This window comes from Antechinus flavipes, chromosome 3 (assembly GCF_016432865.1).
Source record: "Antechinus flavipes isolate AdamAnt ecotype Samford, QLD, Australia chromosome 3, AdamAnt_v2, whole genome shotgun sequence".
Classification (NCBI taxonomy): Eukaryota; Metazoa; Chordata; class Mammalia; order Dasyuromorphia; family Dasyuridae; genus Antechinus; species Antechinus flavipes.
The window spans coordinates 563,527,052-563,547,138 of NC_067400.1; the positions used below are offsets into that span (position 1 = coordinate 563,527,052).

General features: G+C 43.2%; 1 protein-coding gene across 1 annotated transcript; it reads left to right on the plus strand.

Annotated features, from left to right (window-relative positions):
- Positions 1-504: 504 nt before the first annotated feature.
- DNALI1 (dynein axonemal light intermediate chain 1) lies at positions 505-19,520 on the plus strand. The gene is made up of 6 exons (XM_051987721.1): positions 505-668; positions 1,284-1,432; positions 11,885-12,054; positions 16,061-16,239; positions 16,710-16,874; positions 18,547-19,520. Exons 1-6 carry the CDS (start codon positions 588-590, stop codon positions 18,580-18,582), a joined length of 780 nt encoding a protein of 259 aa, XP_051843681.1. The 5' UTR covers positions 505-587; the 3' UTR covers positions 18,583-19,520.
- Positions 19,521-20,087: the final 567 nt, after the last annotated feature.

Here is a 20,087-nt window from a genome sequence, read left to right on the forward strand (position 1 = left end):
CCAGGTCTTCCTGACTCCAGGCTCAGGACTCTAAGCATTGTACTCCTACTTATCTGAAGTACTGTCTGAAATAAAATGCAAAGGATTATAAAGAAAACAATTATACTGAAATTTTGATAACTCAAAATATTAAATAAATTCACAGATTCGGGATTAAGAACACAAGCCAAATAATATAAAAAAGCCTATGATCATTAATAGCTCTCATTTGTATAGCGCTTTAAGATTTACAAAGTGCTTTTCTCATAAACATTCTGTGTGCCCCAGAAGCAGGAGGTTTCTTGCCCAGGGTCACACCTTAGCTAAGTGACAAAAAAAGTTCCATCGGAATACTAGTGGGGGTGGGGCTTGAAAGCGTTTTCTTCACTACTCGGGTGTGGAGAAAAGAACTAGGGGCTGGTAGGGCAGTAGCCAATCCCTCGGGTCTCCTATCGCCACGCCCCCACTACTAGCTCCGCCTCGCCGATAGCTCCGCCCCCACCACTAGTTGCAGCTGTGCACGAGTGGTAGTAGCGGGGTGGGGGTGGGGCCTCAGTTTCCATGGTGACAGTAAACAAGGCTGCGGAGCCACTGCTGCAGCAGCCACCATGATTCCCCCAGTTGACTCTCTGCTCAAGTATGACACCCCGGTGCTAGTGAGCCGGAACACAGAGAAGCGGAGCCCCAAGGTGGAACCTAGGGAATGGAAATGGGGATTGCAGGGAGGGAGGGAGGAGGGAGAGAGGAGAGGTAAAGAGAATGTGGAAGGGAAGAGGAAAAGAAAGAGAAAGTAGAAACAGCGAGTGGAGAGGAATGGATGTGGGAGGAGAGGAATGGGGATAAAGGGCTAGGGAGGACGGAAGAAATAATGGGAGGACTGAGGAGGGAAGAAGCATGAAGAGGAATGGGAGGGAGAAAGGAATGTGGCTGGGAAGAGGGAAGATGATCGAGAGGAAGAAAGTGGGAAAAGCAAAGGGAGGGAGGTGACTAGGAGGGAAGCGCAAAGAGGGAAAGAAAAGAATGTGGAAGTTAGGAAGAAAGGAGAAGAAGTGAGGAGGATGGGAGAGAAAGTGAGCAAAAGGAGGAATCACAGAAGTGGACATGGAAGAAGGGAAAAAGATGATGGTAGGATGAGGAAAAGGAAGGAAGGCAAAGATGAGGGTAGATGCATGGGGATGGAATGAGTAAAAGAGAGAAGAAAAAGATGGAAGGGAAGAAAGAAATAAGGTGGGAAGAGGGGAAGAAAAAGAGCCCAGGACCAGTTCTGGGGGCCTGGTCTTTGAAATTCTCTGTCATCTTCTCAGGCCCGTCCCCTGAAGGTCAGCCCCCAGCAGCCAGTGGTTACAGGGCCAATCCCACAGCCACCTAAAAGCAAGGCCGTCCCTTCTACTTCTGCTGCCCCAGACCCCTCCAAGCAGGCTGAAGAGATTCTGAACTCCATCTTGCCACCCAGGTAAAATGATCAAAAGATAATCAAAAGTGGAAAGTTCCAGAATGGATTGTATGGCTGTGGTCCAAAGACTGACTTGGCCAATTAGCAGTCTCATCCTGCTAATGAAGTTTTTAATCATGGCAACTCTACTAAAATGTACAGCAGTGAAGGGAATAACTAAAATGATCAGATAATAGATCCTGGAAGTAATATCAGCAGTATCTAGTAGCTAAAGCAGCCAACAGTCCTAGAAGAGTCCCACAGTCTCTCTTTCCCCCCATATTCTCCCAGGAATGGAGAAAGAATCACAAGATTGGACATTTAAAGTTGTGAGGAACCCTAGAGCTCCTTTATCTAACATCCTCTCCCTTATTTATAAATGAGAAACAGGCGGGGAGTGAGTTGGAGGGCCTGGATTCAACCCTCCGTCCTTTGACTCTGATACGAATAGGCAGCAGCTTCACACTCAAAGAAGAGGGAAGGGGTGAGAGGCATAGAAATCTCAAGCCGCAAAGATATTAAGCCCCTTTTCCCCCTCCAAGATCTGAGCTCTAGAATCCAAGGGTCTGATCTCCTCACACCAGGTTCCTCTAATTATAATCCACCTACCATCCTAATAGAATCCTCATTGCATCATATAATGCCAGATCTGGAAGGCGCTTTAAATATGATTTAATCCAACTATTAACATGGAGATTGAGTCCAATCTAAGATCAATTAGTCTCAGTACCCCAGGGCCTCCAAGTAGTTCAGGATCCTTCATGTGCCTAATATGTCATTTTTGTCCTGGCTATTATCCTGATAGAATCATAGAACACAAGAGCTGTAAGGGACTGCAAAACCATCCAACCCCATCCATTTCTATTTTACATGTGAGGATATATAGGGAGGTGATCAAGTCTTTTCAGGAAGACATGAGTTCAAATGTTGCCTCAGACACTCGTTAGTTGTATGAACCCAAGCAAGTCATTTTACATCTGTCAGATTCATTTTCCTTATAAGTAAAGTATAAACCAATAGCACCTTCCTAACTGGGTTGGTGGGAAGGTCAAATTAGATAATGTATATACTTTACAAACTTTATAAAGTGTTCTGTAAATGCTAGTTACAGTTATCATAACTACTATTGCTCAGGGTCAAAGAGAAAAAAGCTCCAAGGAGGGATCAGACTGCTGCTTGAGGGTAGATGGAATGATGACAAAAAACAATGCAGAGAAGGCCAAGTTGATAAAATTTTACTTCTATTTTCTCTGCCAAGAATAATGATTTCTGGACAAGGGAAAAATTGCTTTTCGGGAATCAGAATCCCAAATAAGTGAGGAGATAATAAGCAAGCATCTTGTTTATCCTAGAGTGACTCATGTCCCCGCAGCCAAATGACCTCCATCCCAGGATGGTAGAAGAACTGGCTGATGTGATGACAGCTGCTTTCAGTGATTTTTGAAAGATTTTGGATTTCCTCCCTAGTGGCACAGGCCTCCCTGCAATGTCTCACTCCAGACACTCCATCTCCTAACTTGGGTCATTTTCATCGGCTGTCTTTGATGTTTGGAATTCTTTGTCTTCTCATAGCTGTCTCCTGGCTTTCCTACAACTCTCAGGGAAAATCCCACCTTTTACAAGAAATCTTTCCTGATCCTGGTTAATGCCAGCACCTTTTCCCTGAGATTACTTCCACCTTATCCTATCTATATCTTGTTTGTACATAGTTTTTTGTATGCCATTCCTCTATTAGATTGTAAGCTCCTTAATAGCAAGATATTCTGTTCTTCTTAGAGAGAAGAAGTACTAGGCTAGAAGTATATCTGCTCTTTTAAATATTCATTTAGGACCCAGCTTCTTAAATTGTGTTAGGACCCCATATGGGGTGTAATTTATTGTCATTAATTGTTTGATTTGTATACCTGTTTTATATCTCCATATACTTGGGGTCACCTAAAAATTTCATGGGTGAAAAGGGATTTCAAGTTTAAAAAGCCATGATTTAGGAGGTTTGATTGAGTTCAAACTAACTTCTGATCACTTTGACATTTCTCGTGGAAAGTAGACTCTAAACTTTATATACAAGGCTTGTCCCTTTGACCATCTAATACCAGTTCCATGATGAATACATATAGGAAATAGCAAAAAAACTTATTTATCCAAATCATAGCAAAAAAGAAATCAGAGTAAGAGTAAAGGAATTCTTCCATTGAGAGTGAGATAAATCAACTCAACCAAGAGAGGCAAAGAGTCCTGGATTTGTGTTTTCTTTCAGCAATCTGAAGTGGGGTTGACCTCTGTCATCTTCTCTCTTTTGAAGCTAGAAGCATCTGAAGCAACTCAACAATTTGAAGAAGACTGCTAAAGAGGACTGTCTCTGAAGAATCCCAAAAGGGGACTGTTGAACTCTTGAGCTCTTTGTCTCTCACCAGCTCACTCCACCCTTCACACAACTCGGTATTCATTTCTATCAATAAAAAGAGTTCCGTATCAATGGCTTTGGAATAAGGTTTCAGCTAGATTTTAGCAAAGCATTTGGTAATTTATATTGTTGTTGTTTTTGAAAAGATGGAGGGTTGTGACCTGAACAATAACATTACTTGATAGATTCAGAACTAGCTGGGTTCCTCTTCCCAAATGGTCATTAAAAGTTTGAGGTTAGCTTGGAAAGAGATCTTCAGTAGAATACCTTAGAGATTTGTACTTGCCACTGTGCAATTTGCTCTTTTTCTCATTGACTTGGATAAGGCATAGATAGAAGAAAGGACATGAAAAATGGTATGGAGATAAAAATGACCAGTTGTGGCCACTGAGAAAGTGTGCAGGCAGGAGAAGTGCAAGGAATAGAGAAGGTTGTAATAGAAGAACTACTGGTTGAAGGAATTAGAGATGTTTAACTAGGAAAAGAAAAGATTATGGAAAGAGATCATAATTGTCTTAAGTCTTTAAAAGGCCCTCCTTACATGGGAGAGGAAGCAAGCTAGCTCCACTAGGCCCCATAAGACATTATTAGAGATAATGCAAAGAGGAAGGTTGAGGCTCCATATAAGAAAGCAGTTTCTAGCAGCATAAGCCCTAGAGGTAGAATGGGCTGACTTAGGGGGTAGCAGATTCCATTCTCTTCCAAGACCTTCAAGCAGAAGCTAGATGACTGAGAAGAGTGAGTCTAGACAATAGTACAGTTAAGACAATTCAGAACTAAACAGTTGGCCAATCAGAGGAGATTTGGGGGCAGTATGGCCTGGACTGTGGGTTCTGAGGGTGCATTCTAGCCCCGACATTCTTTGAATATGAAATTAAAGAGGCAGATTTTGGTGTAATCTAGTGAAATTTCCTAACAACTAAGCAAGAATTAGTGGAACATTATTTGGGGATGTTGTAAAGGATAATCTTGTGAGATACATGTTAGATTAACTAGCCTCTCAGGCCCCTTCCATCTCTCACATTTTGGGATTTTTTTGAAGTATTAGGGCAGGGAATATGACCTAGGACTTCTGACTCTTTTGGTGTGTCAACCCTTCTGCATTGGTCATTCTCCAAATGCTTCTTCAAAGCCATTTCTAGAAGTCTTTCTCTGTGTTCTGACTCATCTGTTTTCTTCACTTTACTGTATCCTCACTTTACTTACAGAAGGCTTCAATAAATAGGGCAGTATTTCTCTGAAATGAGCTCACAGTCTGGCTCTCTAACTCCAGGCAAATTGAATTTCTTTTCTGGACCTCAGTTTTCTTATCTGTGAAATGGAACTAATAATCCCTGCCTTCTTTCCCTTGGAGCTATTATACAGTTGATAATACAATATAAATGTGAGCTATTGTTATTGTAATCTTGTAGTTGCTATAGAATATGGAATGGAATGGGACAGAACAGAAAAAGCATTTGTTACTGCCTTCTTACTATGAGTTAAACACTGTGCTAAGCACAAAGAACACAAATAGAAAATCAGTATAGTCCCTCTTCTCAGGGGACATTTTTGAAGGGAAACCAACATATATAAAAATCTTAATTGAAATGGACAAATTGAAGGTCCAGTGGTCCTTAGAGTGTAGAAGAAAGGTAGATGAGAAGATCCAGGAGTCTTTAGTATGCAGTAGCAGGTAAGCCAGAAACACCTGGGAGCATGTAATGATAGAGCCACTATGATCTGCTACACTGATGATAAATATTTAATTTGAAAAACCTAAAAGTCAAAAAGTAAAGAGGGAGTTGGTGCACAATGTTTTCTTCAAAGATGACACTCAGTGCAGCTGCTGAAGCTGAGATCCAACAATGGATGAATCAGTTCTGTGATTTTTTTGTGCTAATTTTGTCCTAACAATTAACAGCAAGAAAACACAAGTGCTCCACCAGCCAGTGCCACATCTTCCATATGTGGAACCATTGGTTACAGTACATGGAAAAGTTTTGAATGCTGTGGAGAAGTTCACTTACCTTGGCCGCACACTTTCTAGGGATGTTCACATTGATAATGAAGTTGCCAGAGCTCAGTGTTTTGGAAGCTCTAAAGGATAATATCAGAGATTAGATCTGCCAAAATTCTACCAAATTCTGAACTGAAACAGAATTATTGTGTCTCTGAAACCTGGGCAGTCTTACCATTGCAAAGCCAGGAAACTGAATCACTTCCATGTGAATTGTCTTGGGAAGATTCTGAAGATCACCTGGAAAATTAGAATCTTGAGATCCTTTCTTGAGCAAATCTGCCAAGCATTCAAACTCTGCTATAGAAAACATAACTTTAAAGGACTGGTTGTGTTGTTAGAAGGCCAAATGTATGCTTGCCTAAAAGTCTTGTTTTACAGAGGGCTCATACAAGGTAAGTGTTCACATGATGATCAGAAGAAATGCTACAAGAACACTCTGTGGCAGAACTTTGGAATGGATTGCGTGGCATGGGAGACACTGGCAAAGGACCCATTGATGAAGGTTCTGTGCTCTTTAAGCAAAGCAGAATTGTAGCGGCTCAAAAGGAACAGGAGCTGGGCAAATTTAGAGAACGTGCCCCAAGTGTCCACTTTTTTGCCTGAGCTCTTGTAGAGCATTCTGAGCTCATATTGGTCTGATTATCCACAGTCAGATACATTGCAACTTAACTCTTAACTTAGTGATATCATTTTGGTCCTCTCTGAGAAGGAAGAACAACAACCAAACAACCATAGATACTAAGGCCAAAGAATCTAGAAGGATTGTGGTTGGTGACTCCTAGATCATTTAAGATGTTTGAATGGCTGTGTCTCAATCAATGATTATTTGAATCATCAATTCAAATCAGGATCAAGGAATAGAATGTGTGTGAGAACACCCATTTGGGTGTTTAGAGAGGTAGATAGCTCTTTCAAGGATGTTGCAGTCAAGGGAAAGTGAAAGATGGAACAACAGCTGGGTAGACTAGAAGGAGTCATGGACTTTTTTTTCAGAATGGAGTGAACCAAGCAGATGAAAAATGGACAGCTTACGGCTGGAACTGAGGGAGGAAGAGCAGTCTAGAGGGTGATCGAGGGACGGAAAGGTTAGGTGAAAGATCTTTGAACTTGGAATGTTTAATTATTTGTGTGACTTTGGATATATCCATTTACCCCTTTGAGGCTCAAAATTGGTTCCAGTTTTAGGTTATTTATATGCAATCATATAAAACTCATTTCCATATTAATCATGTTGTGAGAGAAGAAATAGACCAAAAAAAAAAAAGATAAAGTAAAACTAGAATGCATTGATTTACATCAGTTCTTTCTCTCTCTCTCTCTCTCTCTTCTCTCTCTCTCTATATATATATATATATATATATATATATATATATATGTATATCTCACTTTCCATCATGAGTCCTTTGGGATTGTCTTAGATCATTATATTGCTGAGATCATCAAAAAGTGTTGTTGTACTCCAGGTTTTGCTCACTTCACTTTGCATCAGTTCATATAAATCTTTCCAGGTTTTTATCTTTGCCACCATAAAAAGAACTTCTATAAATATATTTTTGTGCTGAGACTTTATCTGTGACATCATTTGCACAATGTTAATGTGCATTTCTTGTATGCCTGAGAAGTACAGCATGAGTAGATAGTTTCAGAGCATGCTAGGTCTGGGGTGTGCAGGTAGTAGGGTGGAATTCTAGAGATAAAAACTATTTGTGGATAATTCATAATGTGGTTCAGTTTGATGTGGCTAATGGATGATAACTAGCAAAAGGCCTTGCACATACTTAGTGCCTTCTATCTTCCACATCTTTGCCCTGTCTGGATGTTCCTCTTCTATCTCCTTTGATTGTGCTTTCTATTGATCCTTATTCCTTCCTTCCTTTAGTCCCTCCTGCCCTGGGAAGCCTATCTCTCTTGGGCCTAGACTGTGGTAATCTAGGCCTCTTCCAACTATAACTAGGTCAACACTGAGCATAACTTTGGACTATGAGTTATTTGCTTTTCTACTCTTCTTTCTTGAAAGACTGTCAGCTCCCTGAAAGCAATGACCATGACTGACTTATTTTTTCTTTGACCATAATCCTAAAAATAGACCTGAATACTTTACACATTTATCAAGTGCCTATTGTGAGAAGAACACTGTGTTAGGCTCTAGAGAAACTTTAATGTTTAGATAACGACAATTCCTGTTTTCATGGAGCTCGCAGTTTAGGAGCAGAGATGGGGCACATACCCAAATATATGCAATTTCAGATCAAAGGTGGATTAGCATAACATAGTGCTTTACACATAGTAACATCTTAATGTTTGTTTAACAGAATGATTTCTTGAAATAGCTTTGGAAAACCAGACTTGATGGAGTGCATGGAGCTATTTGACCATGTTTTAAACCCAAACCACTCTGGCTCTCACTGATGGGCCAATAATAGGTTCCATGCCTCACTTGATCCTGTTTGGGTTTTGATTCACTCTGGGCTCAGGGTAAATGTAAACAGCAGTTGTTTCTGGCCAGAAACCATGAGGGTCTAACCCTCCCAGTTTTTTTTTTTTTTTTAAAGTGGGCAAACTAGACCATCTTTTACCTCTTTTCTTACCTAATCCTTAAATCACTGAATGGGTATTGCCTTTGACAAACTGAAACCTGGGAAAGATCTTAGCTTTTAAAAAGACCAAGGTCCCCTCACTGCATTTGGAATCATCTCCAGTTATCCTGACACCTATATCTTTCCACTGGATTCCGACGACCCTGGAGGAGAGAGTGAGCCCAGCCTCATTTAAATTCAATTCATTTGCAAGTCAAAACATCACTGTCTAATGTGGATGGTTCTCTTCTAGACAAAGGAGAAACAACATCAATTTATATTCACCCAAGATTCAGTGTAAGATTGGAGGGAAAATATAATTACCGATTGGGAATTGTGATCAGGAACCGTTTACTGGAGGAAGTTCACCATGGGGGGTAGTGTGAGCAAAGGCATGTTGGTGTGAGAGCAGGTGCTTATTGCTGGAACATAAAATATTCAGCTACCATCTACCAGCACCATGCTAGGGAACTGAATCTCTTCCATTTGAATTATCTTGGAAAGATCCTGAAGATCACTTGGCAGGATAAGATGCCAGACACTGAGGGCCTTTCTTGAACTAACCTGCCAAGCATTCAAACTCTGCTGCAAAGAGTGTAACTCCATTGGGCTGGCCACATTGTACAAATACCACATGTACGTTTACCAAAAAGATTATTTTATGGAGAACTCACACAGGGCAAATGCTCACAAGGGGATCAGAAAAAGTGACACAAGGACATTGTCAAAGTCTCTCAACTTTAGAATTGATTGTATGACATGGGAGATACTAGCGAAGGACTGCTCAGCACGGTGTGCTGGGTATCAGAAAAAGTACTGTGCTCTGAGCAAAACAGAATTAGTTCAGAAGAAATGCAAGATGCACATGATTACTCCCTAAAATTATATGAAGAATGAATTGCCGGGAATACTCATTAGGAAGGCATAATAGTTTCAGCAGGGGTCACCGAATACTTGTTTGAGATCAAGGTACAGGAATAGAATGGAGGAGAAGGTTTACAAGAAGACCAAGTGAGAGAAGCAGCTAGAGGAATAGGAGAACCTATTTGCTTTTGCAAAATAATCAGTCTTGATTCTAGACCCTGGTGAGCAGAATGGCTCACCATTCTGCATTCTAATTACATTTGGAGTCACTATGTCTAGTTGAAAGTTGCTTAGAATGCTTTGGTGATTTACACAGAATTCACTACGAAAGTCTGGTGCTTCTGAAACCAAGAAATGGCAGTGTCCAGAACCAGAGGGATAGATGGTGGGTAGATTTTTAACACCATCAAAAGTTACAGAAAGGGCCAGCAGCAGACCATTGTAACTGTTAAATCATGTCCAAGTTTTCATGACTTATGGACCATAGTACACCAATCCTGTCCATGTAGTTTTCTTGGTAAAATACTGCAATAGTTATAGATCCTTCTCCAGTGGATTAAGGGAATTTAAGTGACTTGCTGAGAGTTACACTGTAACTTGCCCAGTTATACAACTAGTAAGTGTATGTGTCAGAATTTGAACCTGCGGTCTTCCTGACTCCCGGACCAACACTCTATCCACTGAGCCACTTAGCTGCCTTAATCATTGGTTTTGGTGATTAGGAGGTACTTGGAGATCTTGAAGAGGACAGTTTTGATAGAGTGGTGAGGCACCGGGAAACTGCAGGAGATTGAGGAAAAGGGGGATTGATGGAACAGTAGTTACGTGAACCAGAAGGGTGAAAAAAAAAGCTTTTTCAGGACTGAGGAGGGCTGAGCAGAGGAAAGGGATCTAGTGTATAGAGAGAAACTAAAGATGCATGGGGATAGAGTGTGGGTAGGAAGGGGATACTGTTGGATCAATTGTGGAAGAGATAGAAGGGACTCGGTTCAAAGGTGCCTATTGAGGAATCTTAATGTATCTTGATCTCTTTACTTTTGTGATTAAGAGGAAATGGGAGAAAGAGGGCAACAGTGAAGAGGAGTGAGGCTGAGGAAACTGATATTGTATTACCTCTGATCTTCACAAAAAAGTCTAGATTATCTATTGTCAGGTGGTGGTTGGTTGGTTTTGCATGAGTGCAAATAGGGGTTGGAGGAGAAAAGAGAAGATTTGGAAAAGTTCACTGTGATGTTTTACTTCTTATTGCAGAAGTGATGGACTGGAGGTACTGAGTGAAGCATATATTATCAACATGGCCAATGTATTGATTTGAAGTGAAAAGAATAGATCCCTCTGTTTAGCATTCATTTTGTTTAGCTATATTTCTTTATTATAAGGGGGTTTATTTGTGAGGAGGGAAACATTGGGAAAGATTAGTGGAAAAAGAGCATTAATAAAACATTTCTTAAAGAAGGAAACTTTAGGAAAAATGGAAAGAAAATTTGCTCCTTTATACTGTGAATTGGGTTTAGCCTGAGGTTTACCAGAAAGGGGTAGTTAGTGGATGGGGGAAGGTGAAACCATTCAGGAACCTCCAGTGATGAAGCCTGAGATTCTTCATCATGTGAAGCAGGAGAGAGAGCCCCATTATACACGATATTCTAATGACTGAGGGTTAACACGGGAGAATCTCTAACAGCCTTGAAACCGAGGTGTCATTCTTGACTCCCCACGCTCCTTTTTCTCTACATCTAATCGGTTTCCAGGTTCTTTTGATTTTACTTTGATAATATCTCTTCTCTCTTCTGACTTTGCCACCTCCCTCCCTTTCAAGCCCTCCTCACTTCACCTCTGCACTACTGCTGGGGAGTGAGTCTGCCTGCTTCAAGTCAATCAGCTGTCAAATTGATCTTCCTAAAAAGTACAGATCCGATCATCTCCCTCCTTCTGCCTCTCTCTGCTTTCCCCTGCCAGCTTCTTTGTTGTCTTCTCATCTCTTTCTGTTCTTCACAGATTTCCCTGAGCAGTCACCCTAGCCTCCTGCCCATTCCTAACCCGTGGCTATCTCCCATGCCTCGGAATCTCTCTTTCCTCATCCCTGCCTCCTGGCTGCCCTAGTCTCTTCCTTCAAACCTCAGCTAAAATTCCACCTTAAAAGAAATCTTTTCCAGTTACCCTCAAAGCTGGTTCCTTCCCCCTGTTCATCATCACCCCTTTCTCCTGCATATATCTTATTTGTGCATGGTTATTTGCGAGTTATTTCCATCACACTGTGAGTCTTGAAAGCCAGGACCATCTTCTGCATTTCTCTCTTATCCCTCGTGCTGGGCATAGTATTTGACTTACAGTAGGTACTTAATAAATGCTTAGAAATCAGAAGTGTTGGGTTTGGTTCAGAGCTCTCTCACCCAGTTGTCCTCCTCAGCTGTGAAATGAAAGGCTTGAATTCGAGTCTCTAAGGTCCCTTCCAAGCGATGACATTCCTCAGTGCTATGAGTGTGATTCTGTGATCCCCGTAAGTTCTAGGTCTTGGAACCGGGTAGGGGTTTTCCTTCTTGTTTGCCGTGAGCACAGGGAGTTTGTGGTGACTTGTCTGCCTGCCGCTGCCCCTGACTTTGTCCCTGTATCGTGTGTTTGTGCTACAGAGAATGGGTGGAAGATACTCAGCTATGGATCCAGCAGGTGTCCAGCACCCCCAGCACCAGGATGGATGTGGTGCACCTTCAGGAGCAGCTGGACTTGAAGCTGCAGCAGCGACAGGCTCGGGAGACTGGAATCTGCCCAGTGCGCAGGGAGCTCTACTCCCAGTGCTTCGGTGAGTACATTTGCGGGCAGCAAGGTGGAGAGTGGGATGGCCTCTGAGAGCCAAGGAGGGGGAGCAGAGGCCCCAGCTGGGCGCAGCTCGTGAGAATGGCCTCTGGGACTTGTTGGGCTTCTTCCTTCAGCAGCATCGGCTAGCGAATGTAAGGACTGGGGCTCAAAGCTAGGGACACTGACGCCCGGAGGCAGTCAGTAAGTCAGCCAGCATCTATGAAGAACTTACTCTGTGTACCAGGTACCGTGCACAGATGGCAGACAGAGAAAGGCAAAAACAGTCTCTGCCTTCAAAGAGCTCCCATTGTAATGGAGGAGACAACTGGCAAACACGTATGCACATACAAAATATACAGTGTAAAAGAGAGATCATCTCTCCCACTGGCAGGGGGGCTGGGGGAATGGTGAAGGCTGGAGAAAGCTTGTACAAGATGAAATTAGGGCTGAGTTTTAAAGGAGGTCAGAACTTCCTTTAGAAGGAAAGTAGAGGTGGTGAGGAAAAATGGAGCAGGTGGGAACAGGAGGTCAGCCAGAAAAAAGCAGAGAAGGGGGTAAGTGACAATAGGTCCAAGATCACCAAGAAGGGTGTATTAGATTTACATATATAGATATGTACTTATATCTATATATATCTCAGTTTCTTATAGATTCTAAATATTAGTCTTTTTTCTGACATAGTCATATAACATAATTTCTGCCAGTTTGTTTCTTTGCCTTTAAATGTTTTGTTTTTTGTTACATGAAATCCTTTTTTTTTTAAATCTGTATATAAACAAAGCCACTGATTTTTGTGCCTTAATAACTCCTTCCATTTGTTTGATTAAATACTCATATTCTTTGTGGGTAGAATGTTGTTTTTTAAAACTGACAGGCCAAGGTCACATCCTGCTCTAGTAATTGTCTCCTAGCTTCAAGTCCAGGGTGGTACCCTCTGCTAATTCAATTCCCTCCTTGGCAGTGAACACAAATCTCCTTACAGAAGCCTCACTTAATACTGGTATTCGGGTATTTGGCCCCTGGAGGGCACAGGCTGTTACCCCCCTCACCCACTGTGGGGCTACTGGGTAGGCAGCTATCTTCCTTGGCATTATATCAAGACTAAAACCAAATAACCCCTCTTACTTTTGGCTTGTTCTTGGCTCCCCAGTTAACATTCTCATTACAACTGGAGTCACTGCTTGCATTTAGAAGCTGCTTGGAATGGGAAAAGAGAACTTTTTGCTGATTTAAAAATATACAATCCAACCACATTCAGACCACAGTCCAGAAACTTATTTCAGAGATTAATTTGCTTACCATTTGATAAACTGACTGGCGTCAAGAGGCTGCAACAAGAGGTCTTAAAAAACTGAGCTTCTTAGCCACTCCCCAGATTCTCTGTGTCAGGCTGGGCACTTGCCCGTTCAATCCAGGAAGTTAGTCCTAAGGATCCTAAGAAAATTGGAATGCCCTGAAGCCCTACTCAGGCCTACCCAATCAAATGGGATTCCTTCTCAGTCTCATACAGAAAAAATGGCAAACATTATGAAATTGCATTCTTATTTTTTAAAAATAGTATTCTTTTTGCACAGTGCCTTTTTGATAAATAGTTAGAGCTGGGTAATGTTGAATTGTAGTGGAAGGAGTCAGGAGTACAGGGTTCAGATCCCAGCTTTGCCATTCTTTGTATGTCCCAAGAAAGTCACTTCCTCTTGCCAAGAAGAGCTTCTGTTTTCTTATCATGAGGAGTTGCCATAATCGGTAGAAAAAACTAGGAGTATTTAGCCAGGAAAAGAGTGGCAATGGACATGGCAAGCCATGATAATAATTTGAATTTACCATTTGGAAGTGGAATTAGAGATTTTGTGAGGACAGGACCAGTAGTGTAAACAGGTAGAGAATGAGAAAGAGTTAAGCTCAAAGCGAGGGAAAACTTCCTTACAATTAAAGATGTCTAAACATGGAATAAACATAGAATATTAATCATAAAATCTACTAACCACCATCTAAAAGGGAATGACACTGAAACTCAAAACGGAGGGGGTTAGACTCACATGGTTCTCAGAGGAAAATTTTTCTCTGAAAATATACACACAGCAGAAAAGGAGAGGATCAAGAAGCAACCTAGAAAAGCAACAAATGAACAAGCCCAGAATAAGCCCCAAAGTAATGTTGACAGTTTCAAAAGTGGGACGAATAACAATAGGCTCTTCCTGGAAGACTGGATGGTAGCTTGTTTGAGGCGGAGGTGGGATTCCTGTGCAATCTAAGATTCTATGGCCTGGGATTCTAAGAGTCAGCCCCAAGATTCTCCTGGGGCCCTTTCTTAACGCTTGTTGGCTCTCTGGCAGCTGCTTCTTTGCTGCCTTTGGGGAAGGGACTGTGAGGACCCTGAGTGCCCCAAACAGCACCAAAGGCAGCAGCTTTAGACTTGGGAACGGAAGGTCTGGGTGAGGGTCCGAGCCCAGCCACCACCTGGCTCACACTGCTGTGTAACTGGAGGCCACGTAGCTTCTCTGGGAGCCTCATTTCCCCTCATCTGGAAAGCGTCGAGGAGGTGTTTGTGAAAACTGGTGTCGATATAGGAAAATGACAATTAAACTGAGGCGCGGGCCTTGGATCTTCCATATGTCTTGAAATTCTTCAATTCTGCAGAGGGGAACTCTCGTCTGCTGTCAGAGTATTGTCCTCGGCTCACTGCCTGGCACTCCGCAAACCTCAGTGTTGGCAAACGGTCTTGGCCAGAAAAGTGTTTGGTCTGGTGGGAATGGACTCAGTGAGTCATCACATTCCTCCCCTTCTCTACAAGAGAGACAGAGACAGAGAGAGACACACACAGAGACAGAGAGACACAGAGACAGAGAGAGACACACACAGACAGAGAGACACACAGAGACAGAGAGAGACACACACAGAGACAGAGAGAGACACACAGAGACAGAGAGAGATACACACAGAGACAGAGAGAGAGACACACAGAGACAGAGACACACACAGAGACAGAGAGAGACACACACAGACAGAGAGACACACAGAGACAGAGAGACACACACAGAGACAGAGAGAGAGACACACAGAGACAGAGAGAGATACACACAGAGACAGAGAGAGAGACACACAGAGACAGAGACACACACAGAGACAGAGAGAGACACACACAGAGACAGAGAGACACACAGAGACAGACACACACAGAGACAGAGAGACACACACACATACACAGAGACACACATACATACAGAGACAGAGAGACACACAGAGACAGAAAGAGACACACACAGAGACAGAGAGAGACAGAGACACACACACATACACAGAGACACACACACATGCAGAGAGACAGAGACAGAGAGACAGACAGAAAGACACACAGAGACAGAGAGAGACACACACATACACAGAGACACACACACATACAGAGAGACAGAGACAGAGAGACAGACAGAAAGACACACAGAGACAGAGAGAGACACACACAGAGACAGAGACACACACAGAGACAGAGAGAGACACAGAGACAGAGAGAGACACAGAGACAGAGACACACACATACAGAGACAGACACACAGAGAGAGACAGAGACACACACACAGAGACACACGCACATACACAGAGACACACACACATACAGAGACAGACAGACACACAGAGACAGAGAGAGACACACACAGAGACAGAGACAGAGACACACACAGAGACAGAGACAGAGAGAGAGACACATACACACACACACACACACAAAGACAGAGACAGAGATAGAAGAGACAGATGGGGGTGGGGAGAAGAGAGGGAGAGAAAGAGACTGAGAGACCCCCCCACACACACAAAGTCTGCCACCCCAGTTTTCCCTGAATTGTATTTTTGATTTTGGACAACATCCCCAGTTTGAGTCAAAAGCAGTTGAGAGCATTGCCCTCCTCAGCCTTCTCAGGGAGAAAACCCGGTTGGGAATACCCAAGTTGCCTTTTCCAGCTGTCCCCGCTGACGGGTGTGTGAATGTGTGTGGGTATTTCCTTGTGTCTTGGAAGATGAGCTGATCAGAGAAGTGACCATAAACTGCGCGGAGCGGGGCTTGTTGCTGCTCCGAGTCCGGGATGAGATCCGCATGACCATTGCCGCGTATCAGACCCTGTACGAAAGCAGCGTGGCCTTTGGCATGAGGAAGGCGCTCCAAGCCGAGCAAGGGAAGTCCGACATGGAGAGGAGGGTGAGTAGGATGGAGGGGCTCGGCGCTCTCCCACCGTGGCCAAGCCCGCGCAGGCTTACCCCCGTCCCCTGTGCCCGTCCGGCCGGAATCCCGCTGGGATACTTCTCCGGCACCCCCTTTCTATCAAACAGCCCTGACAGAAATCTCATCGTTTACATTTCAATAGGACACACTAGGTTTAATATGTCCTGGGATTTATTTGGGGTTTCTTGGCTTCAGTGTCAACAATCTGGAATTCCACTGGGGGCAGTACAGATTCTGGGAAGATGGGATTTTCCCCTTGGTTTCACAGATAAGCTTAGATGTGACTCAGCCTTAGACACACATTCTCTGCCTGTCTCTGTCACTCTGTCTCCCTCTCCCTCTCCCTCCCTCCTTCTCCCCCTCCCCATCTGCCCCCCACCCGTACACGTGGAAGCCCTGTCCTGGCTCTCTCCCCTGTGGGGAAATCAGCCGACCCCTTTCCTCAGATTGCAGATTTGGAGACAGAAAAGAAAGATTTGGAGAGGCAAGTGAATGAACAGAAGGCCAAGTGTGAGGCCACGGAGAAGCGGGAGATTGAGAGGAGGCAGGTAGAAGAGAAGAAGCACAATGAAGAGATTCAGTTCCTGAAGCGCACCAATCAGCAGCTGAAGGTGAGGATGCTTGCGGCTGCTCTTTGGGACGGAGGGCCGAGCTCTCTGGAGGTACACTCCCAACCAGAGCCAAACTTGCTCCCTTCTAGCTTGGTGGGAGAAAGCAAGGACTGGCCCCTTGCTCCGCCTGGCCGCCCCCCCCCGCCCCCCCCCCAGGGTTCAGAGAGCCCCTTCCTCTCCAAAAGAAATTTGTTCCCTCAGCCAGTGTTGGGGAAAGTGAGGTTTCCATTCCAACACAGCTTAGGTCTCTGAGCCTCTGGTTTGGGCAGCATTTTCTCCCTAATAACAGAGCTCAGGACGTGCAACCTGGCAGTTTCACTGCATTTTCACATCCTGACCTTTTAGACATTCTCAAGCCTCAAATGCACATGGATGTTGCCTGAGGCCAGTCTTTGGGCCAGAGCATGACCCTCTCAGGGAAGGCCCCAGAGAGGAAAGGGGCAAGGGAAAACATTTGTAATTCCAAGTCTCTACCTCGTAAGCCATCAGAAGACCTGGCCTTTCCCTCCTTTCCTTGTAGTCCCTTTATCTGCCTAGATAGAGACAGAGCCAGGGTGGGATGTTCTCCAAGAGGAGTGGAACACGAGCACCCAGTGCTGCTCCTTTCCTCTGCCTACCACGAAGGCTGTCTTGGGGAGAGTGCTGCCTTATCTTCTGGGGGGCGGTCTTTCTGGGCTTGGCTGGAAAGGGCACTCAAGGAAGGATTTCCCCACTGCCTCTCTTTTCTTCTCAATGGAAAACCTGGAGGGAGCTTTAGCTCTGGGATTGGCAGGGACATCAGAAATACTTAGGATCTGAAAAAAAAAATGGTAATGCTTCCTCTAATAGAGGGTGACATCAGTCTCTTACTGAAAACTGATTTGCTATTGTGATACAGAATTCAAGAAAAAATTCAATTTAGAAATCTTCACAAGTGAGATAAGTAGCTTTAAGAGTAAACTTGTTCCTATTTTTTATAAGATACATTTGGGGTATCTTAACCTGCCAGGGACTTTGCAATAATGGAAGCAAAGCTACTTTAGCATCTTTCCAACATGTTCTAGCAACTACTTAATCCCTATGATGGATTCTTTAGACACGAGTTATTTCTATGAGCTCAATGTTGTCCTGCTTCAAGAGCACTGCCCATCTGCATGCCGCACTCCAAGATAGACTTACTATAGTGATTTATTTTACTAGATGCCTGAAGAATAGAACAAATGTCCTGGGCACTGTTAGTTTGACATAACATAATTCAATATTCCCATGTCCCAATTGGCACATAATTCTTGAGTTCCAAAACTGGAGGGCCAAATGTTTAATTTAGTGACCAGAGTCAAGCCTGAAATGTGAATCTTGCAACCATTGTTTTTAACAACTTTTATTCAATTTCCTCTTCGGTGCTTTACATTATACTCTGAGCCTGGCCATTGTATGGAAACCAGGGCCATTTTGGTTTCTCCTAATGCAGGAGGACCTTGTTGCCAAGCCAGAAACAAATTTAGAAAACATGGCTTTAGGAATGAAAAAAAAAAACAAAAACAAAAAACCCCAAACCCTAAAAATCTTGGGCCTGGCTGTCTGGACTATTGCAACTACTAGTCAGGGACATTTTTCACTTTGAGTCTGGGAGAAAGACCTTAATGATTACTATTTGTTAATCACCTTAAAATGGCTTGTTTTTGTTTTTCAGGCCCAACTGGAAGGCATCATTGCACCAAAGAAGTGAAGATTTCTACGTGGGCCCCAATGAAAACTATCCCTATATAAACAGTCCCCTGTAATAAAAAGCTACAGTTTAGTGAGTGAACCAGCCCAAGCCCATGGCCTCCAGAAAAAAAAAAATACCATGTAACATTCAAACCATAGCCTAAATGCCCTGAAAATACTTCAAGATTTGGTAGCAATGCCCAAGTTTGGACGATGGGAATTCATGTCTCCCAGATGTCTTCCATACTTGTCAGACAGTTCTGGAATTAGCTAAAAGCCCTCTTGGCATTGCTCAATATAGATTCCTGAACAAGGGTTGTCCAGCTCAGTTGAAATGGCAATTATCGCACCTTCTCTCCTACAGCCAAGCAAAGTGGCTCCTTCTCCCTCAAACTCTAGTTTTCTATATTTCTTATTCCCTCACCAGCGCTTCTCCCAATGCTTGCTACTTGTTCCACTCCTCCAAAGGGTTGCCTCTCTGGGGTCAGTCTTTCCCTAACTGTAGTCTTTAAGACATGTTTTTATGCTTTGCTTCGAGTTAGCCCAGTCCTTCTAATAAATCAACCACTATGGCCTCTGCTGCTTCAAACTGCCAACAGCTATTTCTCTTCAGAGGAAGTAAGATTTTAATGTTCATGGTTTTGTTTGGTGTTTGCTAGAAAGAAATCTGAGTCATGCATATCTATCACAAGGAGGTCCCATACATACACCCCGGCAAGCTATTTCAGAAATTATCAACCTATTTAAGAAAGTTTCTGTTGCTGGACTTGCTCTTAGACTGCAGAAAGAAGACATATCCTCTAAATAGCCACACCAAATTAGACTAATCAAAACCCCAAGAAGCAACCTTGATTTAAATCATCTGCTAAACCAATCAGTGAGAAGTAACCACAGATGGCTACTACTCTTGCTCAAAAGGATAAACTTTCAAATCAAAGTAAAATAAATCCAAATCAGGTTTCCTGGTTTTTTGGTTGATTTGGGGGGGGAGGGGAGATTGGTTTTGTTTTTGTAGCACCATACCTGTTATAAAGATTATTTCATTACCTGGTAATTGAAAATTGAAGCCAAGGTGGGGGAAAAGGAGCTAACTCTATTTCTATTTGGGGTCAAATGGATTCAGTCAGTGGAGGAAGCTGTTCAAATTCATTCTCCCAAGTAGCATGGCAAAGAAGTTTTTTTTAACATGGCAAACTCTACAGGCACTTGCTGGCACCATGGAGGAAGGGAAGCGTCCTAGTTAAGTGGGGGCTTCCTTCCAGCAGGAAAGACTCAGTCTCATAATTATTCAGACAGGGAGATTTGCTTGAAAGGGGGCTACAACCTGCAGGAATCATTTGGTTCCTTTAAGGCAAGAACTACTTATTCACCAGACTCAGAAAAGGTGGTGTGCCTCCCTAGCATTGGACAATTCTCAGATTCTGCTACAAGAATTTGCATAGGCTTTGAGTATCCATAGCACTCTACTCACTGAAAACTGAATTCCAAACTCTGGTCCTGCCACCCAGCACCTTGAGTTCTTAA